Below are 23785 nucleotides of genomic sequence, written 5' to 3' on the forward strand. Positions count from 1 at the left end.
AGGTGAAGCGTGCTGCCTTACCAGCCAGTGGTACAAACACATCTGAGCAGGGTAGTGCTACTCAGACTGACAAATAATAAAAATGTAATAAACTCCAAGCACACCAGTGGCGGAGGAAGAGGAAGATGGGCCCCCCTCCCCAAACGTTAATTTAACCCTCATTTATAAACATCAAACACACCAAATCAAGTGTTCAATATTGAACTGTATTTAATTGTCAGAATGTTAGCATCTATGAAACAGTATGTAATAACGTTTTCTACTCGCCTGCTTTCATTTTATTTTGCGTACATCTTTACATCCAACACTACCCTATTTTCTAATCATAAACGAACATGTTTAATCACTAACCTTACCAGGATTCCCCAATTCTGCTATCACATAAATTATTACAGAATTCACAATTCTGCAAACATTTGCAGAAATTGTCTCACATAGGAAACTGTTTTGTTATTATTATTATTTTGAAATCAGAAATCCAGGGTTGTTGATTTGCTGTAGTTTATTTTGGTGCCCGCAGCAGCACCGCACTCAACAGCTTCTGCTAAACTACAGGATGAATCCTGCACACAGAATATAACTGCAAATGTCTGCGCTGAATAGTACCCCAAAACCTTCCATGAAGACGTGCCTCGTACCAGCTTCCGGGGGAAAAAGAAATAGGATAATTAAGACAATAGCGATACCTGCTGAAATGAGGGAGGGTACAATCTGAAAATGTGCAACACCTGCAAATATAAATGCAAAGGATATTATCTTTGATAAATAAATAAATGAAATTCTGCCAACACTGTTGCATTTTAGAAATGTCACATTACTGTGCACAATACCAGAGATGCAAAGTCTTACAACAGCAGAGAGGTCCCTTTTTTGGCTAAAAGAGTCTTGCTGAAGACCAGTGACAGGTAATAAAAAGACAACCAGCCCCAAAATTGATAAAAGGTTTACTGCATATGATTATGATTTTTTATATTGAGACTTTAAATGTGTATTTCTTATTGAAGCATTAAATAATACATTGTTTAAATGATAACGACTACATCAGTAGTTAACCAAATGTTTATTTGTAAGCATTAAAAGTCACAGTGTTGTTAAATTCTTTACATAATTATACCCCACTTTAGTTTTAACCAGATCAAGATCCTGGAACATTACCAACATTAAATTATCGTTCACCCAAGGATAGTACATCCTTGCGTTTAGCTCGGAACAAAGGTTCCACATCCGTGTTGCTTTAAATCGGGGGTGTTTTCTAGTAACTTCCGGTTTTATTTTCAAAATGGCAGCTCCCGTGTGCAAACACGCAGGAAGGTTCACGTGCCATAAGATTTAAATTCCTCCAGAACACGATTTTTTTTTTAATTGAATATATAATATATATTATATATATATATCTATATATATATATATATATATATATATATATATATATATATAATATTTTTTTGTTTTATTTACACTTGCCTTTGACTATTCCATGTGGATATTTTAGGGTTAGGGGTGTAAAAAAACTCAGTAACAGAGATAGGTGCTGCTGGAACTGCATGGAGTGTACAACACACACAACTCTGCTTTAATATATATATACATATTAGAAACTAGAACTTAAAAATGTCCAGCACCTTATTCGTTCGCAATTTGCCTGCCACAGCTAGCAGTGATCGGCTGGTCGAGATTTTCAGTGAAATCGGACCAGTAAAACATGGATTTGTGGTAAAGGAGAAAGGTAAGGGAGAGAATATTGTATTTTTTTTTTTTTAATTAATTTATTTTTCACATTTTTTTTTTTAATGAAGACCAGGGAACACGATGTTGGAAACAAACGATTTGTAGGTAACTCTTGACCGTGGTTCACAAATAACCAATAATAATACCGCTACAGATTAAATGTTACATTTTGGATAATATTGTATTAACATGCAAACAATCACTTGAGAACGTGTGGCTTGTGATTTCTGCATTTAACATAGATCAGAGTTACTTTACGCAAATGCATTTACTTGCTGTGTTTTAAAACAGCCTTTGTATTGTAGTTTAGCCTTCTGTTCACTTTAATGTGTAGTAAAGCAGACCTTGTCGGTCGTGGAGTTAGTTTATATCCAATACATTACAGGAGTGTAAACAAAAACTGACTTCGTAGTTGTTTGTTGTTGTTATTAGGCGGTGGATAGCACTATGCTAACTTCATATTTTCTCCCAATACGAGTGCTTCAAAATAACATCTCACAGAGTGCTGTTTTTTCATTCAGGCAGTGAGACATGCCGTGGATTTGGGTATGTTACATTTTCCATGCTTGAGGACACCCAGAAGGCGCTGAAAGTGGTCAAGGATTACAATGGACAAAGAATTAGATTGACACTTGCCAATAAGAAACAACATGACAAAAAGAAGGGTGGTATGTTGGTGTTTGAATGCAAGCTTATATATAATGCTTTAAACTCAAGTTATTTAAACAATGTTTTTAAAGTAGATTAATTAAATAAGACTTGTTATTAAATTATACTGAAAGTTCAAAAAACTATAAGACTATTTTAATAATTGAAAACTGATTTAAACAATTCAGTTTTCAGATTGCTCATCAGTTAAAAATTTGTGAGTAAGACTCTGGGATTTAATTTAGATTTGTTGGCTGGTGTTATAAGGTTTTCCCCACTGTTAACACATACTGTACTTTTTTGTTTTTTGTAGAACCCCAGAAATCTGATCCAAAAGAGCAGAAACCCAAAACATTGAAGAAATCTAAAATGAAAGGTAGATTAATAATCAGGAATTTGAGTTTCAAGGTAAGAGGAAAACACAATTCTGGATGCTTCCAAATTCATTAGATTTCTTGAAAGGAGAAATGTTTAGCATTGGAACCACCAAGGTTTCGGACTGCATACAACTGCCGCACCCGCAAATTGTGTGGCTCCATTTAAAAATAGCTTTGATATGAAAAACAAACAATCGGATACAATTTAATATTTATGAACATCATACATAACATTTTCAGAGCAGAAACACCGTGCTTACATTGAAAATTAAACTTTTTTTTTCAAAAAGAGCACATATACGTAAACATAAACATGAAAAACTGTAATAATAGACTTATGCAATAAACTCTGTCTGCCTGTTCAGAGTTCTATTACAGCTTTCTAAGTACAATCTACGTAGAATACACGCTTTTCAACTGTACCAGTGCATTTGCCACAGACTTCCATTTCACAACGGGCACAGACATCAAAAGTTCTCTTTTTATTGCATTTAGTAACCTGGCATTGTCTTTTATTCCGTGTGCCAGTGGGCGAAGTGCTGGCTGAACATTGAGGGGCATTTGCCAGTCAGCTTTTGTGTCTCTTATCAAAATGTTTCTGCCACAGCTCTATGGCTAGCTGCAAAACAAAGTCCCTCTGAGTGATTGTGTTCCCGTTCCCTCCTTGTACAAAACAAAAGCCAGGTTCAAAACATTATAAAAAAACAGCCACAGGCCACCTGTGAGTACCACCTTTGATAGAATACAGCTATACCATTTGAACCAGTATGTCAACACGATACATCTTTGCGCTGTAAAATGCAACAGTCTGCGGGTACACACTCAGGGTGGCACAGTCATTCTGCCTAGGGAGTGTAGTGGAGAGCAGGGGGTCTCGCATGGCTTGAGCTGTTGGTGGTAACCCTGTTCAAGGGACGGGCAGACAAGAAAAAAGTAGAGTATCTGTATCACACTGTATTGTGATTTTATTACAAAGCCTAGACTAAATTGTCGGCTAAGCTGTATTGATTTCAAACTGCGGGTCTGGCGGTTGAAGCAAGTGTTTATAACTTAATCATTTTTACTATTCTGCAGCTGAACCACTTTATGGGTATTTAATTCAGATATTTAGTAACACGAACGGACATGCACAAGATATTCACATACACAGAAATATTTAAATTTTAATTGCAAAAGCTGTTCAAAAAGCACCTATCGTGGTGCTAGTGTTAATCCATGATGTTTTTGTTATATCCCCTGCAGTGTTCTGAAGATGATCTGAAGCAGGAGTTTTCTAAATATGGAGCTGTCCTAGAAGTGCAAATCCCATTGAAAGAAGGTAATGGTGGGGATGGGACTGCATGGAAAAGGTGATTTATCTTCAGCTTTGTGATTTTTTTTCTCTTTTTTTTGTGTGTTTTTCTATTGCCAAACAATCCTAAAGCTGGTTCTTTACAAAGAAATTATGCTACCCACTTTCTGTCTATCTGTCCGTCCCATCCATCCAGGGCTTGCAAAATTTTGGTAATGGTACTTGCCCTTCAGCAGTCCATTGTAAACATTTGGTTGTCCAAAAAAAAAAAAAAGTAAAATTGCCCATAATTGACCTATGGACTGTACTCAACATAGGTACAGTATCTCAGGGTTCATACACTTTTTCAACATCAAAATTCCAGACTTTTTCCTGACTTCCATTTGTTTTTCCGAGACTTGTGTTTTAGTTTCTACTAGTTTTTTGATAGTTATCCACATAGGTGGGCAGCCGCAGAGCATTACAGCTTTTTAATCCAGAGCAGAAGTTGCTCCTGGTTTTCTAAAAGTATTTGTCGGAATATGGAGGTGCATATCTAGCAAGAGACAATGCAGGTATGCAAAAGAGAAGTAAGATACAATCTAAGAAATGTCCAATATTTGAAAACTACGCTGCATTATTTACAAAAAGAACATACAAAGTTGTATACTGCAAGTATACTTGTGCCAAAATAGGATAGTACAGTGGTACCAGTAGTATACTAAAACTAGACTATTTTGGCATAAGTATACTTGCAGTATATTACTTTTTTTTGTAAGGGATGATTGTGGATTCTGTTCCAAACTTCTATGTACCCTCTATTAAATGTTGAACACTATGGGAGGTGAAAAATAACAAATTAAATAACAAATGTGCACGCATTATATATTAAAATGTGCAAGTGTTGTGTATTAAGTATATAAGTCAAATACTAAATACAGTACATCCTCACTATAACAACCCTGTTTGGGCCCAAAGCCTTTTGTTCTCTATAGTAAAAGAACGATCCAAAACGAACAATATAAGCTGCTGGAGGAAGTTAAGGAAGTCACTTTGGATAAAGGCATTAGCTAAACTATTATTAGTACTGTTTTATTCTTTGATTTTCTTTATTACAGTATTTGTCACTACTTGCAATAAGAGTAATACTAATAATAATAATAGCAATGAGATTGTGAATAAAAGTAGAATTACAAGTACAGTACCCAATTTGTGGCATGCTGCATCCAGATTTCTGGCTATATCCTATTCATTGAAGAACACAGTACAACACATCAAAAGCACATCAAAGTTTCAGTTTTGTTTCAGTTGCAAATGCTAATTGAAATCTTGGTTCCTTAAAAAAAAAAAAATAAAATCATCGTTGCTGCTTTGCCATGCTGGTTGCATAGAGCTGCATGAGCCAACATCAGCAGCAGGTTTTTTTTTTTTTTTTTTAATCCATATTTAACCATACAATTAAGTCCATATAGCGAGGATGTAAATAGTATATCTACACTGGGCTGACGGTTTGGACCCGAGACTGTTGCTGCACTCGGTACTGTAGATTACAAGCAAGCACTATACATTTAAAATAAAATTACCAGTACATTTTATTAATCACATTAAAGAAATGAAAAAAAAAAGCGATGTCAACGCTACGTGCTAAATCTGAGTCAGTGATAACTGTCATTCGATTTTTTTTTTTTTCCTGGTTTGGGAAATAACGTTAATGACTTAATAAAGGTAACAACCAGATAATATAATGTGAATCTTGGTGAGCAGAGTACTGTAACTTGTAATTCCAGTCTGTAACTTTGTTTAAAAAAAAAAAATCATAGCCTTCAAAGGTTATACTTTGGCTGTCGTAGTGTCCATTTTAACCGTAGTTTCAGTGGAGCAGACATGGTCATGTGACACCAGTGCGCTGACTAGATAGGATTGCTTGAGCTGTCAGGGGTTTTTCACGGGGCAATCCTCGCGGGATTTCGTCACAAGCAATGTGTACGTCACCCGGGAAATCTCTCAAGCATTACCAATGAAAAACTTTGATCCTTTTAAACGTGTTTTACCGGGATGATTTGTGAGCGGAATCTAGATTGAGAAACCGCTGTTTGATTAAAGCACAGAACGTTATCTTGTTATAGAGCAAAAAATCGGATTGCCCGTCGGGGAAGCAGCCAAAAAATTGTTTTTTGGTTGTCCCGGAACGTCGGGCTAGCGATTTTGCTAGCCCTGCTGCCTGTCTGTCTGTCTGTCTGTGTATTTATTTATTTATTTTTTTAACTGTTGCCACTTCATAATACGTCCAGTCACTCTGAATGTTATTGTAATGTGCTTAATTAAATACATGTATGATGTGTGTTAAGGCGCTTTACATCAATTCTGAAGCAGCTTTAATGCCAGATTGTTTTTCATTATAGACATATGTAACACAGCCTAGATCACCAAGTGAATGAAAAGGTGTAAGAATAAGCACTATAAGTGAAGAGGTACGGATATATAGCCTGCATTACAATCTGGAAACTCCAACTTAACTACTTCTGAACTGGGGTCATGCATGTAAACACAGTATTATCAGAACTGACTAAATTCAATATTTGAGTAATTGCAACAAACACTCGGTATGAATTGTAAAAAAAAAAAGAAAAAAAAAAAAGTAAGAGGACGATGTAAAAAGTATGAAAAGGTAATACTGTTTCGGGTGTAAGAAATAATTGACAGCACATGGATTCTGTTTTCTAATTGTTTGTTGTTCAAATGACGGATTCCAGTTTAGTTGTGAGGTAAAAGATTGCTGTACAATAACTGCATTCTTCTTGGATGAAAGCTTTCTTACACACCAACACCTCCACAGTCATTACACTGTCTAAACAATAGCATTGTTCTTTTGCAGATGGGAGGATGAAGGGGTTTGGTTTTATCCAGTTCAAGAATATCCTGGAAGCTGGGAAAGCACTGAGCGCTATGAATTTGAAAGAGATTAAAGGTAAATAGGGCTGTGTTAACTGGAAAAAAAAAAAAAAAAAAAAAGAAGATGCAGTCCTCTACTGGAGACTGACGTGTGTGGGAGATGAATTTAGGACATCATATGTACTGTACTTTTAATCATGCTGTTATTGGTTAGTCTTTTTTTAAAGATCCACTGTTATAGTTTAACCCTCATAGTGCTGTGCATGCATTCATTTTGTTTTTTTATTATAAACAGTTTTACGTTATCTTAATAGGTTTTCATGCTGTATACTGCAGTTTGTTTCCCATTTTCAGTCTACCTATGGTGCATTGATTATTATATACCCTATACATTGAATGTTGTTAGAAAAGTTGGGTCAGGAGTAGCCTGAACAATTGTTCCTATATCTGGAATGTTAAAACCATTGACCAATAACACACATAGCTTGCTTACTAAAAGTGACTATTGGAAACCTACTTGTTTATTACATAGGAATATCATTTTTCTAGTTTACATTTTGAAACTGATGCATTACAGGCAGACAAGTAGCTGTGGATTGGGCAATACCCAAGGATAAGTTTGTAACTACACAGACTTCTTCCACCTCGGGTAAGTTGGACATTACCTTCAGAATTTCACCAATGGTGTATTTCTTAATTTTAATTTGATTGTTGTAACGCTATCATACTGAAGTGGGCTTCCAGGACCGTGATTGTGTAAACACGATAAAGCACTTTGTTTTAATGACTTACAGGGCTACCATACTTTGCAGTACAGGCTTGGAACACATATAATTGCATAAGGGAGGGACCCATAGCCACTTCATATCTGCAGCACTGGTGTGTATGTAACTGTTCATGTTTTTCCAGCAGGCCTCGCGCAGGTAGCCGTCGGGCACCCACGGACGAGGCCTCTGGCCAAATTTTTCTTTCACTCGGGCCCCGAGTGCCCTCACACTTCATAAATCATCTGCAATTGCAATCTCCATCATTCATTCATTGCCATTCATTGCAGATTCTGCATGGTGAAATTTTTTTTGTGTAATGCACGTCTTAAAGATTTTAAACTGCATACACACATTTGTTTACTGTAATTGGGGGACATTTTGAACATCAGGTTATTGTGCGAGTTTCTAACGTCCATCGCTTGCCACAGGCAGATCACGTAACCAAAGCGCGCCCTTTCTAAGCGGAGGCAACTGTACGACATGATTTCTAAAGATGCTCAGAAATCATAAAACCTCTCATTGTGGTAGCAGAAAGGGGGATGGGGCTGTTTTTTGTTAGTTTGTTTAGATATTTCATGTATTTTGTTAGGAGGCCAGAAGAAAGAAAATAAAGAAGATCCTGACAGCAGTAATGAAAGTGATGGTGAAGAGGTAAAAAAGCCAGTTGACACACCCTTTAACAAGAAAACAAAGTAAGTTGCACACTTTTGATCTGTTTGCTTTTTAAATTCTGTAATGTAACAATTGTATCTTTCTGTTTTGTGTACATTTGGGACTAGAGATCATTAAACAGACATCATTTTGAGAGGATCCGTTCATTTGTAATGGACGGAGGGCAACCTTTTTGTTTTTTCCCCCTCATGGAGTTATTTGTAAAGATTTACAGAAATGCATTTTGAAGGTAAATCATTAACATATGGAGAATATTTTCCAACTTTTGAGTAGTTCATTCACGCTAGCAAAAATGAATGGTCTTTGGCATATTGCATCGAGTGAAAGGTGGTATTGTATTGGTAGATATAATGATCTTTGAGTCTGAGATAAAGCAAGAAGCAAGTCGCAGGGATATTTGAACACAAAAAGAGTTCCAACCTCATCCCTCACACTGAGCTCCTTAATTGTGTTGTTTCCTGCATGCCTCCCCTTAGAGACTGGCACGTATGAGTGAGATTGAGTTTTAGAGAGCTATCCTTTTCCAATGAGGCTTTTTGCTTTGTTTCAGGGCTGAAAAAAAAACTGCTCAGCTGGCGATTGAGGCGGAAGCTGAAGATTCTGGGAATGATCCTGAGAGTTCTAAGGGTGTGACTGCATTTGATGTTGACGAGGAGGAGAGTGATGAAGAGGCTGGAGGCGCTGGCTCTGATCAGGAGGAGTCTGATCTAAGCGAGCTAGGATCGGAAGATGATGAAGATCAAGATGAAAATGACAGTGAAGATGAAGGTAAAGGTTCAGTTGAAAAAAAGATATTGCGGTTTGGATAACCCATACATTAAAAGGAATGGTACTAACATTCATCCCTCATTTTATAATGAGCTCTGTTGTTTGATCGTGCCTAGGTAAAAAAACAGCAAAGATTAAGAAAGCCCCTCCTCAAGATGTTAATGAAGGGAAAACTGTCTTTATCAGGTAAGCAACCTCATTGTATTGAACAATTTCTTCCCAGTGTTAAAAAAAAAAAAAAAAAGAATTATTAGTAAAATGAGTCTTACTTATTTATGTATGTATATGGGTGATCTAAATGGAGGTGGATTTTATTGCACCACCAGTAAGGATTTCTTAATTTACTCCCCTTTTACATGATCTGTACACCTCAACAATTCTTTGGTTTTATACTAGTGAGAGCCCAGTGTTAGATGGATGTTCTCTCAGCCTTAACACTGCTTTAAATAACATACTGAATAAAATTGTATTGAATAAAAGATGTATTCTGGATAACATCTACTTGGCAGAAAATGATTTGTTGAAGGGGGTATGATTTTGCCGAAAGGATATTGTCTCGGCTCTCCCCTTGAAAAACCGTCGCTTTCTGTGCCTCAGCATGTAGTAAGGACCCTTTGGAAATAAGTTGACCTGTATAAATAAATTAAACTATTACCGATTTGTTCTAGGAACCTGTCTTTTGATACAGAAGAGGATGGGTTAGAGGAGGTTCTTCTGAAGTTTGGAGAACTTAAATATGTCCGTATTGTGCTTCATCCAGATACTGAGCACTCTAAAGGTCAGTTGCTGTAGCAATACAATTAGTACAATGATTTATTGTAAACCATGTTTTTAGAGAGATACGATTAACAATAGAGGACATTGTTTTTAATTCAGTAATGTAATTAAATTGATCTGTCTGTGGCTTGTTTCTGAGTTAATTTACACAGACAGATTGTTTGCCGCACATCATTGTCCTTCACTGCTCATTATAACAATAATTTTAAATTAATTTAAGAATGATACTGCGCATTCATTTATTCAACAGCTGGTGAGTTTAATGACATTTTAAAATAACAAAATGCCAATGCCTTTACAAGAATGTACTTTAATAACGTCACCCCCTTTTGCATTAACTTACTGGAGTAGTTAGTAATTTAACAAGTTTTGATCACTAATGGGCAAGGAGTATGATGCTTTTAAGTTTAAAGCTATATATCGAATTAATGCCCCCCTCAAATTAACGCCTCACTCAAATATCGGCTTTTTAATAGACGCCGCCCTTGAATAAACAGCACTGTGTCAATAAAGAAACGTAAAGGTATTTTTTTCTAAAGAAACGCACAACTCTGGATATGTTAATTCGATGCTCCCAAAGAGACTGCAGCCTCAATCCTCTGTAATACAAACTTAAACCTTAGTAAGCACATTTTATTTTATGGTACAATCCCGACAGACAACCCAAGATGAACTACTTACAGCACAGCAGTCCTTCATGTCCTTTTTTTCCCCCAGCTGAGTTCATTGCCAACACAGCAGGGGATAAAACAAAGGCTGTCTGTTTACCTCGTCCTCAGCTTGGATGGCGAAAACTTAAACTCGGAGGAACTTAGAGCTTTGCCGGTCACTCTAAGCACTATCCGAAAGCTGGCCTTTTACTAAGTCTTGTACAAATATATATATATAAATAAACCTAAGGAAATGTGGAATAGAAGTAAAAAAACAAAACAAAAACAAACATTTATTCAGTTATATTTTACATTCTCAGTGGAAGGGGACAGTCCTTCCTAATTGATAACATATCTTAATTTTAGAAAACCTTGTAAAATCCCCTAAATACAAATACAAAAGTGATGGTATGTCTCTGGGCTGCTAGCTGCCATATGGACTATGGAGGTGTTCATTCTAAGTTCTGTGGAGTGTTCCAAATACTGGACTAACTGTTATAGGTTCTGATGTTGGTTTTATCCCTATACTTGTTTGTTTTTTGACAGGTTGTGCCTTTGCCCAGTTTAAGACAAAAGAAGCTGCAGAAAAGTGTGTTGCTGAAGCTCAGGATGAATCTAAGGTAAGGAGATAAGTAAAACAAACATTATCATAGGCAGTATGTTACTGTGAGGTTCATATAGGTTGTATTACAGTGGCTTCCGAAAGTATTGACCCTCCTTGGCATTTTTCCTATTTTGTTGCCTTACAACCTGGAATTAAAATTGTTTTTTATTTGGATTTCATGTAATGGACATACACAAAATAGTCCAAATTGGTGAAGTGAAATGAAAAAAATAACTTGTTTCAAAAAATTCTAAAAAATAAATAACGGAAAAGTGGTGCGTGCATATGCACTCGCCCCTTTGCTATTAAGCCTCTAAATAAGATCTGGTGCAACCAGTTACCTTCAGAAGTCACATAATTAGTTAAAGTCCACCTGTGTGCAGTCTAAGTGTCACATGATCTCAGTATATATACACCTGTTCTGAAAGGCCCCAGAGTCTGCAACACCACCAAGCAAGCGGCACCATGAAGACCAAGGAGCTCTCCAAACAGGTCAGGGACAAAGTTATGGAGAAGTACAGATCAGGGTTGGGTTATAAAAAAATATCTGAAACTTTGAACATCCCACGGAGCACCATTAAAGCCATTATTAAAAAATAGAAAGAATATGGCACCACAACAAACCTGGCAAGAGAGGGCCGCCCACCAAAACTCATGGACCAGGCAAGGAGGGCATTAATCAGAGAGGCAACAAAGGGACCAAAGATAACCCTGAAGGAGCTGCAAAGCTCCACAGCGGAGATTGGAGTATCTGTCCATAGGACCACTTTAAGCCGTACACTCCACAGAGCTGGGCTTTACGGAAGAGTGGCCAGAAAAAAGCCATTGGTTAAAGAAAAAAATAAGCAAACATGTTTGGTGTTCGCCAAAAGGCATGTGGGAGACTCCCCAAACATATGGAAGAAGATACTCTGGTCAGATGAGACTAAAATTGAGCTTTTTGGCCATCAAGGAAAACGCTATGTCTGGTGCAAACCCAACACCTCTCATCACCCCGAGAACACCATCCCCACAGTGACCTTCCAGCAGGACAATGACCCTAAGCATACTGCTAAAGCAACACTCGAGTGGTTTAAGGGGAAACATTTAAATGTCTTGGAATGGCCTAGTCAAAGCCCAGACCACAATCCAATTGAGAATCTGTGGTATGACTTAAAGATTGCTTTACACCAGCGGAACCCATCCAACTTGAAGGAGCTGGAGCAGTTTTGCCTTGAAGAATGGGCAAAAATCCCAGTGGCTAGATGTGCCAAGCTTATAGATACATACCCCAGGAGACTTGCAGCTGTAATTGCTGCAAAAGGTGGCTCTACAAAGTATTGACTTTGGGGGGGTGAATATTTATGCACGCTCAAGTTTTCTGTTTTTTTGTCTTATTTCTTGTTTGTTTCACAATAAAAAAAATATTTTGCATCTTCAAAGTGGTAGGCATGTTGTGTAAATCAAATGATACAAACCCCCCCAAAAAATCGATTTTAATTCCAGGTTGTAAGGCAGCAAAATAGGAAAAATGCCAAGGGGGGTCAATACTTTCGCAAGCCACTGTATGTTCTCTCTACTAAAAGATATTGGAACTAATGCTTGTGCTTTTGTGTCTGCAGATAGGTTTGCTAGGTTATATTATGCTGTTTGAAATTTTTACATCCAACTTCAAATGAGTGCATTGATTGAATCATTTGGTTGAAGAATGTGCATATTTTTGCACATTTTTGGGAAGTATCATTTTTATATATACGATCCATAATTGGTCTCAGTGAAATCACATTTTCATTGAAATCCAATAACAGAATAACTTGATTGCACAGCACAACCCTGGCAAAAGGGATATACAGTAGTGGAGGGGCCTGCCAAGATAGTCGGTTATTCAATTGGAAATGCTGTTATTTATGTACACGTGTGCCTAAATGCAGCCTGCATCATTATAACTATAATTAAATAATTTCAATAGAACGGAGGTCTGAAAGTAGATGGCAGGACGTTGAACATTGTCTTGGCAGTCAGTCGGGCGGATGCTATGAAGCTGAAGGATAAGAAGGTGCTGAAGCCCACAGGAACACGGAACTTATATCTTGCGAGAGAGGGCTGTAAGTGTCAAATTTGATTTACATTATTATTTACAGTATCTGCTTTTAAAAGCTGTAAAATAATGCATTGACAAAGGTAAAATTTGTCCTTTCTACAACAATTTTAAAGCTACTTTGTAATTTAAAATTCACTTATGAACCTGGAAATATTAACTCTTTGATATAACCTTCAATTTTGGAAAAACTAGGTCTCTGTGAGGCAGATTATTTGCCGCAGTGTCCTTTGATTCACCCAGACAACTGCAAATAGAGCTACCCTCCCCACTGCAAATGTTAATACACCTTTTGAATGCTGAATGAAATTTGTAAGAAGCAAAAATTAATGTGAAAGAACCTCTCAAGTCAATGCATCCCTTAAATTACCGGTTGTGTACTTGTAGGGAACTATGTTCAATTCCCTATGTGAGTTGGCATGCAGATTTGTTTTCAGAGTGTGTGTCTGTGTATAAAATGATTTAATATTTAATTTACAGTTATCCGTGCAGGAACCAAAGCAGCTGAAGAACTGAATGCAGCTGACCTTGCCAAGAGAACACGGGTAAGCACTTGGAACTAGGACTGAATACAGGGTTGGGTTATGTAAAGTCTTCATCCAGACAATAATTCAGAAATGATTGTAAACAATTTCAGCTAAAAGTTAGGAAAGTTTCACACATAGGCAATTGCAAAATACCCGCTTTACCCACAGATGATAGTGTTATAAATGTCTAAGCAGTGTCATCATTCAGCAATAGTTAATAATAAAAGTGAGAGCTTCTTGTCAGGTAGATATAGATTTGTCTTCATTTCCTGAGCGTATTAGAATCTGGGGATACAGTATTCTCAGATGTCTGTGGTCTATCTTTACATGCTGTACACTTTTTTTATCTAGAAAATTACTTATCTAATTGGGATAATTTGAGAGTATGATGACTGATGGCTCTAATTTTGTATTTATAGCATGGCAGGAATGTACTTGCAAATTATTTCTTTTAGCTCTTTTACAATTGTGCTTTTCTTTTTAGTTTGAAGAACTGAAACGACAGAAGTTGAAGAATGCCAATATTTTTGTTTCGAAAACAAGGCTGTGTGTTCACAACATACCCAAGTCCATGGATAACAAACAGTTAAGGGTACTGTGTCTAAAGGCAGCTGGGGGGGGCAAGGACGTGCAGATAAATGAGGTGAGAGAAACAATTTTGCTTGCAAGGCTACAAATGTTTGTCATTATTCTGACTACCTTCTGTAATAAGTGAGGGCCCTGTTTGTTTTAAAATAGTTTTTAAATGTAAATGAAGGCTAACCATGTTTGCAGTATAGGCATTGTAATAAAAATGCTACTTGAGGGCAGGAAGAATATTCCATTATGTAATGCCATTTTCTTTCTTGACTTCATAAGCTTGGTACAGCACATCATTTTGCCAATGTACTGCGTTAGCAATTGAATAGGACATTGGTTATGGAAATGGTATGGCTGACATACTTTTAGTTGTGGATTGTGTACAGTGTACCATTAAAAACAATTTTTTTGTAATAACGATAATAATCGAATTCTCTCTCGATTGGGACCTCACGATAACAAATCGATAATATTTGAATGAAATCAAATATTCCACTAAATTAAAAACGTGTCTTGTATATATTAACTTACTGTCAAGAACATAATCTGTGTTGTTGCTTCTAAAAGTTACTGAGAATGCGTCTCTTAACAAATACTACAGAGATCTAGAGTAACCTGCTTTTATTCATTTATTTTATAGATATTATTTTGTTTATAATCAGTCCCAACTGAAGCTGTCTGTCTTGAGGGAAACTAATACTCTTAACTTTATTACATTGTCACATGCCTTTGCTTTTGAATTATTATTTTTTGTTTCTGGTTAAATACTGGAATGCAACCTGCTTATCAGGCACATGGCGTCTGAACAGGAGCTGGTGAGAAATCCACGAGCAACCAAAAGGAATGTTTGGCATGTTTGAAATGTTAACCAAGTCCTCTGAAAACCAAGATTGTTTTGCCAAGACATTAGTCGCAATTTGTTTTGCATATATATATATTTTTTTTTTGCACCAAATAAAAGAAAATAATAATAATAAAACAGGACAAGGTTACACCGAACCTTTTCTTGTTGTGTTTGTCTAGAACAATGAAATGTTCGGTCTCACGACTTTCCAGGGTGCCTCACGGCAAAGGCAGTGGATTGACATTGTCCGTCTCCGTAGCACAACTGCCCTCAAAAGTAATTGGTTTCTGTTTAACCCAATGCTTTATCTTGCCTTGAGTGGTGTCCTATATTTCACTCAGTTTTGAACTGAGTGAAAGCTTAGTTTAGTAAGATTTGTGGTATTTCAGGACAGATGTGAGGAATGCATGATGCTTGAGACGGTACACAGTTTTGTGCTCTTGAGAGGTCAGTTTACAGCTGACAAAGAACCAAATGGACCTGTAAATGAGTATCATACATGCTATTTTTAATAGCACAAATTCACCACTAGATGGAGTAGTGATTCTTTTAAATCTCTCCACAAAACTAACCATGTTTGCTTGATTCAGATAATTTGTTCACTTTTTTTGGTAGTTAATACAAATTCCTTGTAGCTGGTTAATTGGTAAATGTGCTGGTTTTAATGCCCACCCACTCCCCAAAATGTATTTAAAGTCCATAAGGATAAACTGCTTGTTGTTGGTGTATTTATTGTCAGTTTAACATAAAATACCTGGTATTGGAAAATATTGCAGTAGGAGAGGGTACACTTCATGTTGGGAAGTTACACTTTTAAATGAGCTTTGGTTACTTTGTGCATAGCTCATTTAAAATCATATCACACATGCTTCTGTAATAATGTAGACATTCAATAATAGTCTTGGGCACCTTTTCCAGTGCCTTTAAATTCCTACAATGAACGTTCTTTTTCTCCAGCACCCAATATGGAGAATGGGTTTCTGAATAGGAGAGCATAAGCTCCCCATACCAGATGTTTTTCCTAACATTTAAAATGTGTGTTTTCAGTGTCGTGTGATGTGTGACAGGCGTTTTCAGACTGGGAAGGCTTTGGGACGTTCGCTTGGCTATGCCTTCGTAGAGTTCACGGAACATGAGAATGCCCTCAAAGCTCTACGATACTTGAACAATAACCCAAACATATTTGGGCCAGAGAAGGTTAGTATGTTTCTTTTTAAAATAAATTGGGTAGTCAGTAACTAACCATTTGCGGTCCATTTATTCAGAACCTGTCAGGTGTGTCAGCTCCAATTTTTTTTGTTTGTATTTTTTTTCCACTGTAAAACAGTTTAAAAGGCACTGCATATCAACAGGACACTCAGTACTGCTTCTCCAGCCCCACCCCTTGTTCGCTATTTTTCACATACCTCTGTTGTTCATAGTTAGTTGTTCACACTGATAAATCATCTCCTGATCACTTGTTTTATCAACAAACTCCTCAATAATGTGATCCAAGTCATTATTTTTTTACTATGACATCTCAAAAAGCTCTGAAAATGTCGGTGATATTCTTTGAGCTCTGGATGCGGAAGCAGCTATCTTATTTGTTTATGTCCGTGTTATGTCTGTGGTGCGTCTGTGTATTGCTTAGGTCCGCCCCTTTTTTTTCTGCTCCTATTGGTCTCACTCGACCATTGAAAGGTTCACAGCTTTTTCCAGAGAAAAAAACGACTACCTGTGTTTGATGTCTTTTTGATGATGTCTGAAAGGAAGGGAAAATTGTAAAGTCGGACCTGGTCCGACATAAGACCGCAAAGGGTTAAATATACTGCCCTCCCGCATTATATCCGCCCCCCTTTATGATGCTAGCTTCACTTACCGCCACCTATAGAAAGTGTTATTATTACCTGTTATACCGCCACCCGCCTACTTTCCAAGGCAAGCAAACTTACATAGAGCATTGTAGTTTACCTTGTTGTAACACCAGCGAAATAATCATGATGACTGCAGTACATGCATAGTTACTGAACTACTGTGCAAAAAAAGCATTATAAAATGGCAACTCCATGGTGGGTACATTTTACACCAGAGCAAAAGAAAAAAATAGCACTATTCGTCGGAAAATAAGAATGCAAGTCAGCAAGACATGTTTTCTCGGCGAAGTGGGGCATAACGATTAAACGAAGGATGGTTGGAGACATTGTAAAGGATAAAAACAAATGGCTTACTTTCGGTGGACCTGCAAGCAAAAAGCAACGCCTTCCAAAACACTGATTTAGAACAAGCCCTGTTTATGTGGTTTAGTTCAGTCCGCCAGCGAAGTGTTAGTCACTGATGGGGTTTTAAAAGAAGAAGCCAGAGCTCGGCAATGAACTCTGAATTGATGATTTTTCTGACTCCAATGGCTGGCTGCACCATTTTAAAGCTTGACATGGAATTTCACAGCACATCATTAGCAGTGAAAGTCCTGGCATTTAGTCAAACCACAGTTTCAGATGGGAGAATCAAAGCCCGTGAAGTTACTGCACAGCACTATCCTTGTGACGTTTACAATATGGATGAAATTTAGGTTTTTATTTTACAGGATGTTATCGGATCGTTCACTGTCAACTAGTAACCTGACCTAAGGGAACAAAGAAAATAAAGGACAGAATCAGTTGTTCTGTGTGCAAATTCAGATGGAACAGACAAAATGAAACCGCTTGTTATTGGGAAATCTAAAAACCCCAGGTGCTTTCCTAACTTTAATGTGGATCTCTGTGCAACATACTGTTGAAATAAGAAAGCATGGATGACGGTAATGCTGTCTGCAGACTGGTTAAAAGACTTTGAACAGTGCATGCATCGCGAACATCGGAACGTCTTGCTTCTTATGGGTAATGCAACAAGTGAAACCATCCCAGACGGCCTGACAAATGTTACTGTGCGTTTTCACCCACCAAACCTAACTAGCTATTTACAGCCAATGGATGCTGGTGTAATTCAGGCATTTAAGTCTCACTACCGCCGCCTGCAGATTTATCACCTGATTGATGCTGTTGATAGAGAACTTAACTCGATGTTGAATGATGCAGTACGGTTCATTCACATGGCTTGGAATAGCGTGAGTCCCCAAACACTCAAGAACTGTTTCTTGCATGTGAAGATTATGCCAGAAACTGAAATTGTTGAGACAATGGCGGCAAGGACACAACACAGTGTACCAGAAAGACATGAACAGGACAGCTACAACGCTGAGCATCGCAACTGATTGCATGGTGTCGCTTTCTGAGTTTCAACACATTGGCAGTCAATTGAGCACCAAGGAAGCAATAACCGAGGAAGAAATCCTGGACTTTGGGCCCGCAAGTGAAGAGGATGACCATGATGGTCACAACGACTATGATGAAGTCTCAACTGTGGATCAGTCTCAACCAACATCCCTCTTACAGGCTTGTGAAGCTCTGGGTACATTGTTTAGGTATTTTGAAAGGAGTGACGGCTGTAATTCTGAAGACATGCAGCAATTAACGTACCTAAGGTCTCGAGTCTATTCGTTTCATCTGAAAGGCATGACAGTCTAAAATAGTGACTTTTATAAAGCATCAATAATAATAATAATAATAATATTATTATTATTATTATTATTATTGAGGTTTGTTTTGTAAATTAAGCCTAAGAAATGTTTAAAAGCAGAGTCTTTTTTTTAGTTAAGTCGAATGTGCATAGTAAGTACAGTACATATGTTTGTTCTTTGAACTACTGTACTAAAATGACAATGCTGTAGGCTACTTACGGCATTAAGTACATGTTGCTTTGTAAACAATCAGTAGTGTTGAATCGTTCATAGGGGGATAGTTTCAGAAGACTTAAGTTCAAATGACCAGTACAGTAAACATATTGAAGTCATACACTTTTTTGTTTTTTAAAAAAACGTTTGGTTGATTTGACACTAAATTAGTGTTTATGTTGCATGTTGTGTTAGACTACTGTACTAGCACTACTACTGTAAAATGACAACTGTGCTACAGTAGTTTTGAAAAAGATTAATGTTTATTAATATAGTTTGGAAATAATTGTCATTAAAAAATAAAAACTTTGAATTTATTGCAAACAGTGCAGAATTTTTTTTTTTTTTTTGTGGTCCCTCACTATAACGCCACCCTTGCTTATTGCACATTTTTTGCCAGTGGTTCTTACCAGGCGGTATAGAGGGTTGACTGTAGCAGTTATGATGGACCACTCAGAATCCAAGTGTGTGTAGGAGGTTTTTATGTTTTTCCCCACATACTTTGTATTTGCAAAGTTAATTATTTGTTTATTAATAAAGAAACAGTGATGTGAATGTGAAACCCAACAAGAAATGGAGCAAATGTTAGGTTTGGCAATCACTGTTCTGGTAATGCAGTATTCCTGTCATAAAAACAGGTTAATTTATACATTTTGTATGTGTATAGTATGTAATATTAACACAATTCAACTTAGTCATGTGTGTTTGGACTGAAAAGGGACAATTGTGAATACACCGTGTAGTATTTTAGCTATTTTTTCTAATGTAGAACTGCACTGAAACATGATGGGTATGGCTTATCCTTATTTTTTTTGCACATGTCTGTTTAATTCTTTGATCAAGCCATATTTTCAGTTTAGTCTGATTTATAGTACTCAGGTCATGAAATTTTAACCTGATTTAATTCCCAGTGTCCTGCTTTGATTTTAGGCTGAACTCTCTCAGATTTAGGCAACCTAATGATTACGCCATGTTCAAAAATAAATAAATCAACTCAGACATAGGGTGTGATGTTGCCACTTGTAAATGTTTTATATATTCCTATGCATTCAAATCTTTTAAATGTTTAATCGCCAAATGTCATTTTTCCTCAGAGACCTATTGTGGAGTTTTCTCTTGAAGATAAGAGAATGTTAAAAATAAAGGAAATGAGAGCACTGAAAAACCAGGTATGAAAATGTTATTCTGTTGCCATTAATATGTTAGGTGTCTTTTGAAATAAAAAAAATTAACTGGAGAGCGTTTTTACATCGGCAACTTGTCTTGTGAAAAAGTAAATGAAAGAATACATCCCTAAGTGATAAAAGCCTGAGGTAGCAGTGAAGGTATATTCCCTCATGAATCCGTCATTGCTTGTTTGTGCTGCCCCTGAACTGTTTTTAAAAGTTGATATAGTTGAGTTATAGTTGGTTTAGTGGAGTATTTCAATACCTTTTTCAGTATTTAAACTCTAGTACCGCTATCCATATAGTGATTTTAAAGAAATACTGCATAACAAAAACCGTCATGCTAAAATATCCTTAGATTTGTTACTAGGTTATTTAAAGAAGCTATAATGATATTTTCCTATAATTAAAAATTGCTATTTGTATTTGAACCAGTGCCAAACATAAAACAATTCGATAAAGAAGACTGATTAGCACAGGGTACAAGTTGGTAGTTTTACAGCTGACACTAGAGGGTGACAAAGTGCAATATAAAGCACAGGCAATACTGGAGTGAAGGATCGTTCGATTTATTGTTTGCGTTTGTCAAAAAGGGTCGGATAAGCAAATTCTATAAAGTGTGTTTTCAAACCTGTCATTCCAGCATGCCAATTGTTTTACTTTAGCAGAAATTCCATTATCATGGAAAACAACTGGCCCTAAATACCTGGCGATCAATTCTAACTTCCCAGCCGACATTACATCTGGCATCGAACTAATCATTAAACTAAAATATTAAACAGAACTAATTGAGATTATTCACCCCTTGTCTCTTATATCCATACAGAAAAAGGTGAAACACACAGTGGGCTTAGAAGGGGATAAGAAAGTCCCCAATATCTCTGATAAAAATAAGAAGCCAAGGCAAGATAATGGTAACAGCGGCGAGAGACGACTTGAGGCATTCACACACACAGGAGTGGACGAGGAGGGCAAATCCTGGTCAGGATTTGTAACCAAACCAGGTGTGGAGGTGGAAGAACTGCCTAGTGGCAAGAAGCGCAAGAAGGTCCTTCCCCTTCCCTCACACAGAGGGCCTAAAATCAGGTAAGAAAGGAGGCCACATTGTAAGGCCTGGCTTGTGATTTCCAGAGAAGGATTTTTTTACTTTTCACTGTTGATTTGTTTTTAATGCCGAACAAAGTCACTGCTGTTTGTGTACCAGGATTAGTCTGCGTCCGTACACGAATGTTAGTTTTAATCTCGTCAGAATAACCTCCACTTGTGGGATTTGGAATGTAAACTCAGAATGACAGATTACCAGACAAGATAGATTAAAATGGTTTTCAGTTGGCATAATAGTGTAGTAGTATGAGTAGTATTAGTAATAGTATTTAATGTGTGGTGACTGGTGGTGAATAATAGCAGATCAAATCTCTAAATTATTTTAATATAGCAGCAATGTCACTGTTCTCTGGCACTGAAATAGTATTGATGGTATGATACAAATTACAATACCTGAAAATATTATTATTATTATTATTATTATTATTATTATTATTATTATTATTATTATTTAATCATCTGTTTTTAAATCATGCACACTTTGGACTGTCAAAAAAAGTATTGTACTCACAATATCCTTATTACATATCCTGTATTATGACCTGTCTCTCATTGTTATCTTACTGCAATGCATTTTGACATTTGTATTTTTCAGAAAAAGGGATAAAGGTAAACCGCAGCTACCACAACCGACAAAAGCCAAGAACCACCCCAGCAGAAAAGAACGTGTTCAACAAATGCTTCCCGTCAAACAGGTACATCAACTTCTAGTATTAGAATTTATACTCAAGGTGATAACCAAGGAAGTACAGTAGCGTAAAAGATATAAAAGGGTTTTTGAATTGAGAAAAATGTAAATAACCCATAGAAAATGGGGCATAATATTTCAGCAGTAGCTGCATTATTTAACATGCTTTGCACAAACATTGAGGACATTCTAGCTCCAGATTATTTTATTTATTGTAAAAAAATAAATAAATAAAAAAAAAAAAAATAATAATTTTGGAAAATTCTGAATAAAAGGTTTGAGATATTTACATTGAAATGCACAACTTTATTTAGCTGTATATTTTAACCAAAGGCGATCCGAGTGGTGCATCCTGTAAAGGTGCTCGTCATGGAGTGAGGGTGCGCCCTATATCCAGTACGTCGCCGGTTTGAGTTCAGACTATTCCATTGCCGGCCGTGGATGGGAGCTCCCAGGGGGCGGCACATAATTTGCCAAGCGCCGTCCGATGGGGGGTGGGGGGTGGGCATAGGTCGACCAGGATGTCCTCATCTCACTGCGCACCAGCGACCCCTGTAGACTAACTGGGTGCCTGTGGGTTTGCCTGCAAGCTGCTCAGAGCTGTGTTGTCCTGACACTGTAGCTCTGGGATGGCTGCATGGCGGGCTTGCAGAGTGAAAAGACACATGGCACACTTCGTAGGACAGCGTGTGTTCTCTTCGCCTCTCCCGAGTCAGCGCAGGGGTGGTAGCAGTGGGCTGAGCATAAATACAATTGGGCATTTCAAATTGGGAGAAAAAACGTGGTAATAATGAATTTGCGACTACTAAATTTAAAAATAAAAATATTTCTACCAAAAGAGAGCTTGAAAGGCCTGTAGCACTGGGTATGCAGCTTTTGAAGTACTGTCATTTACTTATTTGCATAACAAAATATGCTGATAATAAATAACATGTTTATGTAATGAATGACATGTAAACTTTCCCCTATAAAGCATATCAATAAATACTAAGATAGCTGTAGTTTTGTTTAGTGTTTTTATTTGAACAACACCAAAAGCCATTATACTCTCATTACTAAGCCATGTATATTTGGGGAAACACACTTCACACAGGATATGAATTGCAGTAATTCATACTTTAGCTGGAGGGACCTGTGTTGCTCTTACAGGGTACTGATTGATCATAATATTTTGGCATTAAAGTGAATGGGGAAAAATCAAACTTGACAAAGGGTAAACATGTTTTCAGAACCACTTTTTGTTGGTATTGTGATCAATTTTGGGTAACACATCAGTGCTGTTCAATTAAGTAATGCTGTGGTGATTGTTATCGATGAAGCAACTGAGTGGCTCAATTTGCAGTTTAAAACACAATGCCTCAGGGAATGGCAGAGTGACTTTCTTTGAAACAGAACGTTTTACTGGAATTTCTTTATTGAATGATTAGGCAGATGTTCTCTTTTCTCCAGCATTGCTTGCTGGCCACATTTCAAGGTCTTACTTGTTTTGTATTTATCCATGGTGCTTCCTAGTTCTTAATGTAAGGAGATCATCCTTCTTGTTCTCATTGGATTGTTTTTTTGTTGTTGTTTACAGGCACCTAAGAAGAGAACATTCAGAAACAAAGAGGATGATCGGTTTGATAGTCTTGTTGAACAGTACAAAAAGAGAATTCTGGGAAATCCCAAGTCTATTGTGAAAAAGAGCAAATGGTTCAGTTAAAACTGCAGTGACGTATTTTACCATTACTACTATAGTGCATTGCAACAAGAAGATAGAATTGTGTATTGTATGTTTTTCTCTTAATTGATTTGCCACAGTATTGTATCAAAAGTAAAAAAGAAACCAACTTATTTTGCTCTTATGAAACTTAAGTTTAGCAAAGTATGCAATTTTTTTAAAATAAAAAACAAAACAAA

General features: G+C 36.9%; 1 protein-coding gene across 1 annotated transcript; it reads left to right on the top strand.

Annotated features, from left to right (window-relative positions):
* The first annotated feature begins 1454 nt into the window (after positions 1–1454).
* Positions 1455–23785, top strand: rbm28 (RNA binding motif protein 28). Its single transcript, XM_041254601.1, has 19 exons — positions 1455–1726; positions 2250–2396; positions 2690–2784; positions 3996–4071; positions 6899–6991; positions 7493–7564; positions 8272–8374; positions 8905–9122; positions 9239–9308; positions 9791–9900; positions 11096–11169; positions 13102–13237; positions 13711–13775; positions 14242–14400; positions 16228–16377; positions 20023–20097; positions 20921–21180; positions 21794–21893; positions 23463–23785. Exons 1-19 carry the CDS (start codon positions 1612–1614, stop codon positions 23586–23588), a joined length of 2244 nt encoding a protein of 747 aa, XP_041110535.1. The 5' UTR covers positions 1455–1611; the 3' UTR covers positions 23589–23785.

This window comes from Polyodon spathula, chromosome 7 (genome assembly GCF_017654505.1).
Source record: "Polyodon spathula isolate WHYD16114869_AA chromosome 7, ASM1765450v1, whole genome shotgun sequence".
Classification (NCBI taxonomy): Eukaryota; Metazoa; Chordata; class Actinopteri; order Acipenseriformes; family Polyodontidae; genus Polyodon; species Polyodon spathula.

Coding starts and splice junctions, on each gene's coding strand:
- rbm28 (XM_041254601.1), top strand. CDS start 1,612: ATGTCCAGCACCTTATTCGTTCGCAATTTGCCTGCCACAGCTAGCAGT. Junction 4,072..6,898: donor GCAAATCCCATTGAAAGAAG/GTAATGGTGGGG, acceptor GTTCTTTTGCAG/ATGGGAGGATGAAGGGGTTT. Junction 21,181..21,793: donor CACAGAGGGCCTAAAATCAG/GTAAGAAAGGAG, acceptor TGTATTTTTCAG/AAAAAGGGATAAAGGTAAAC.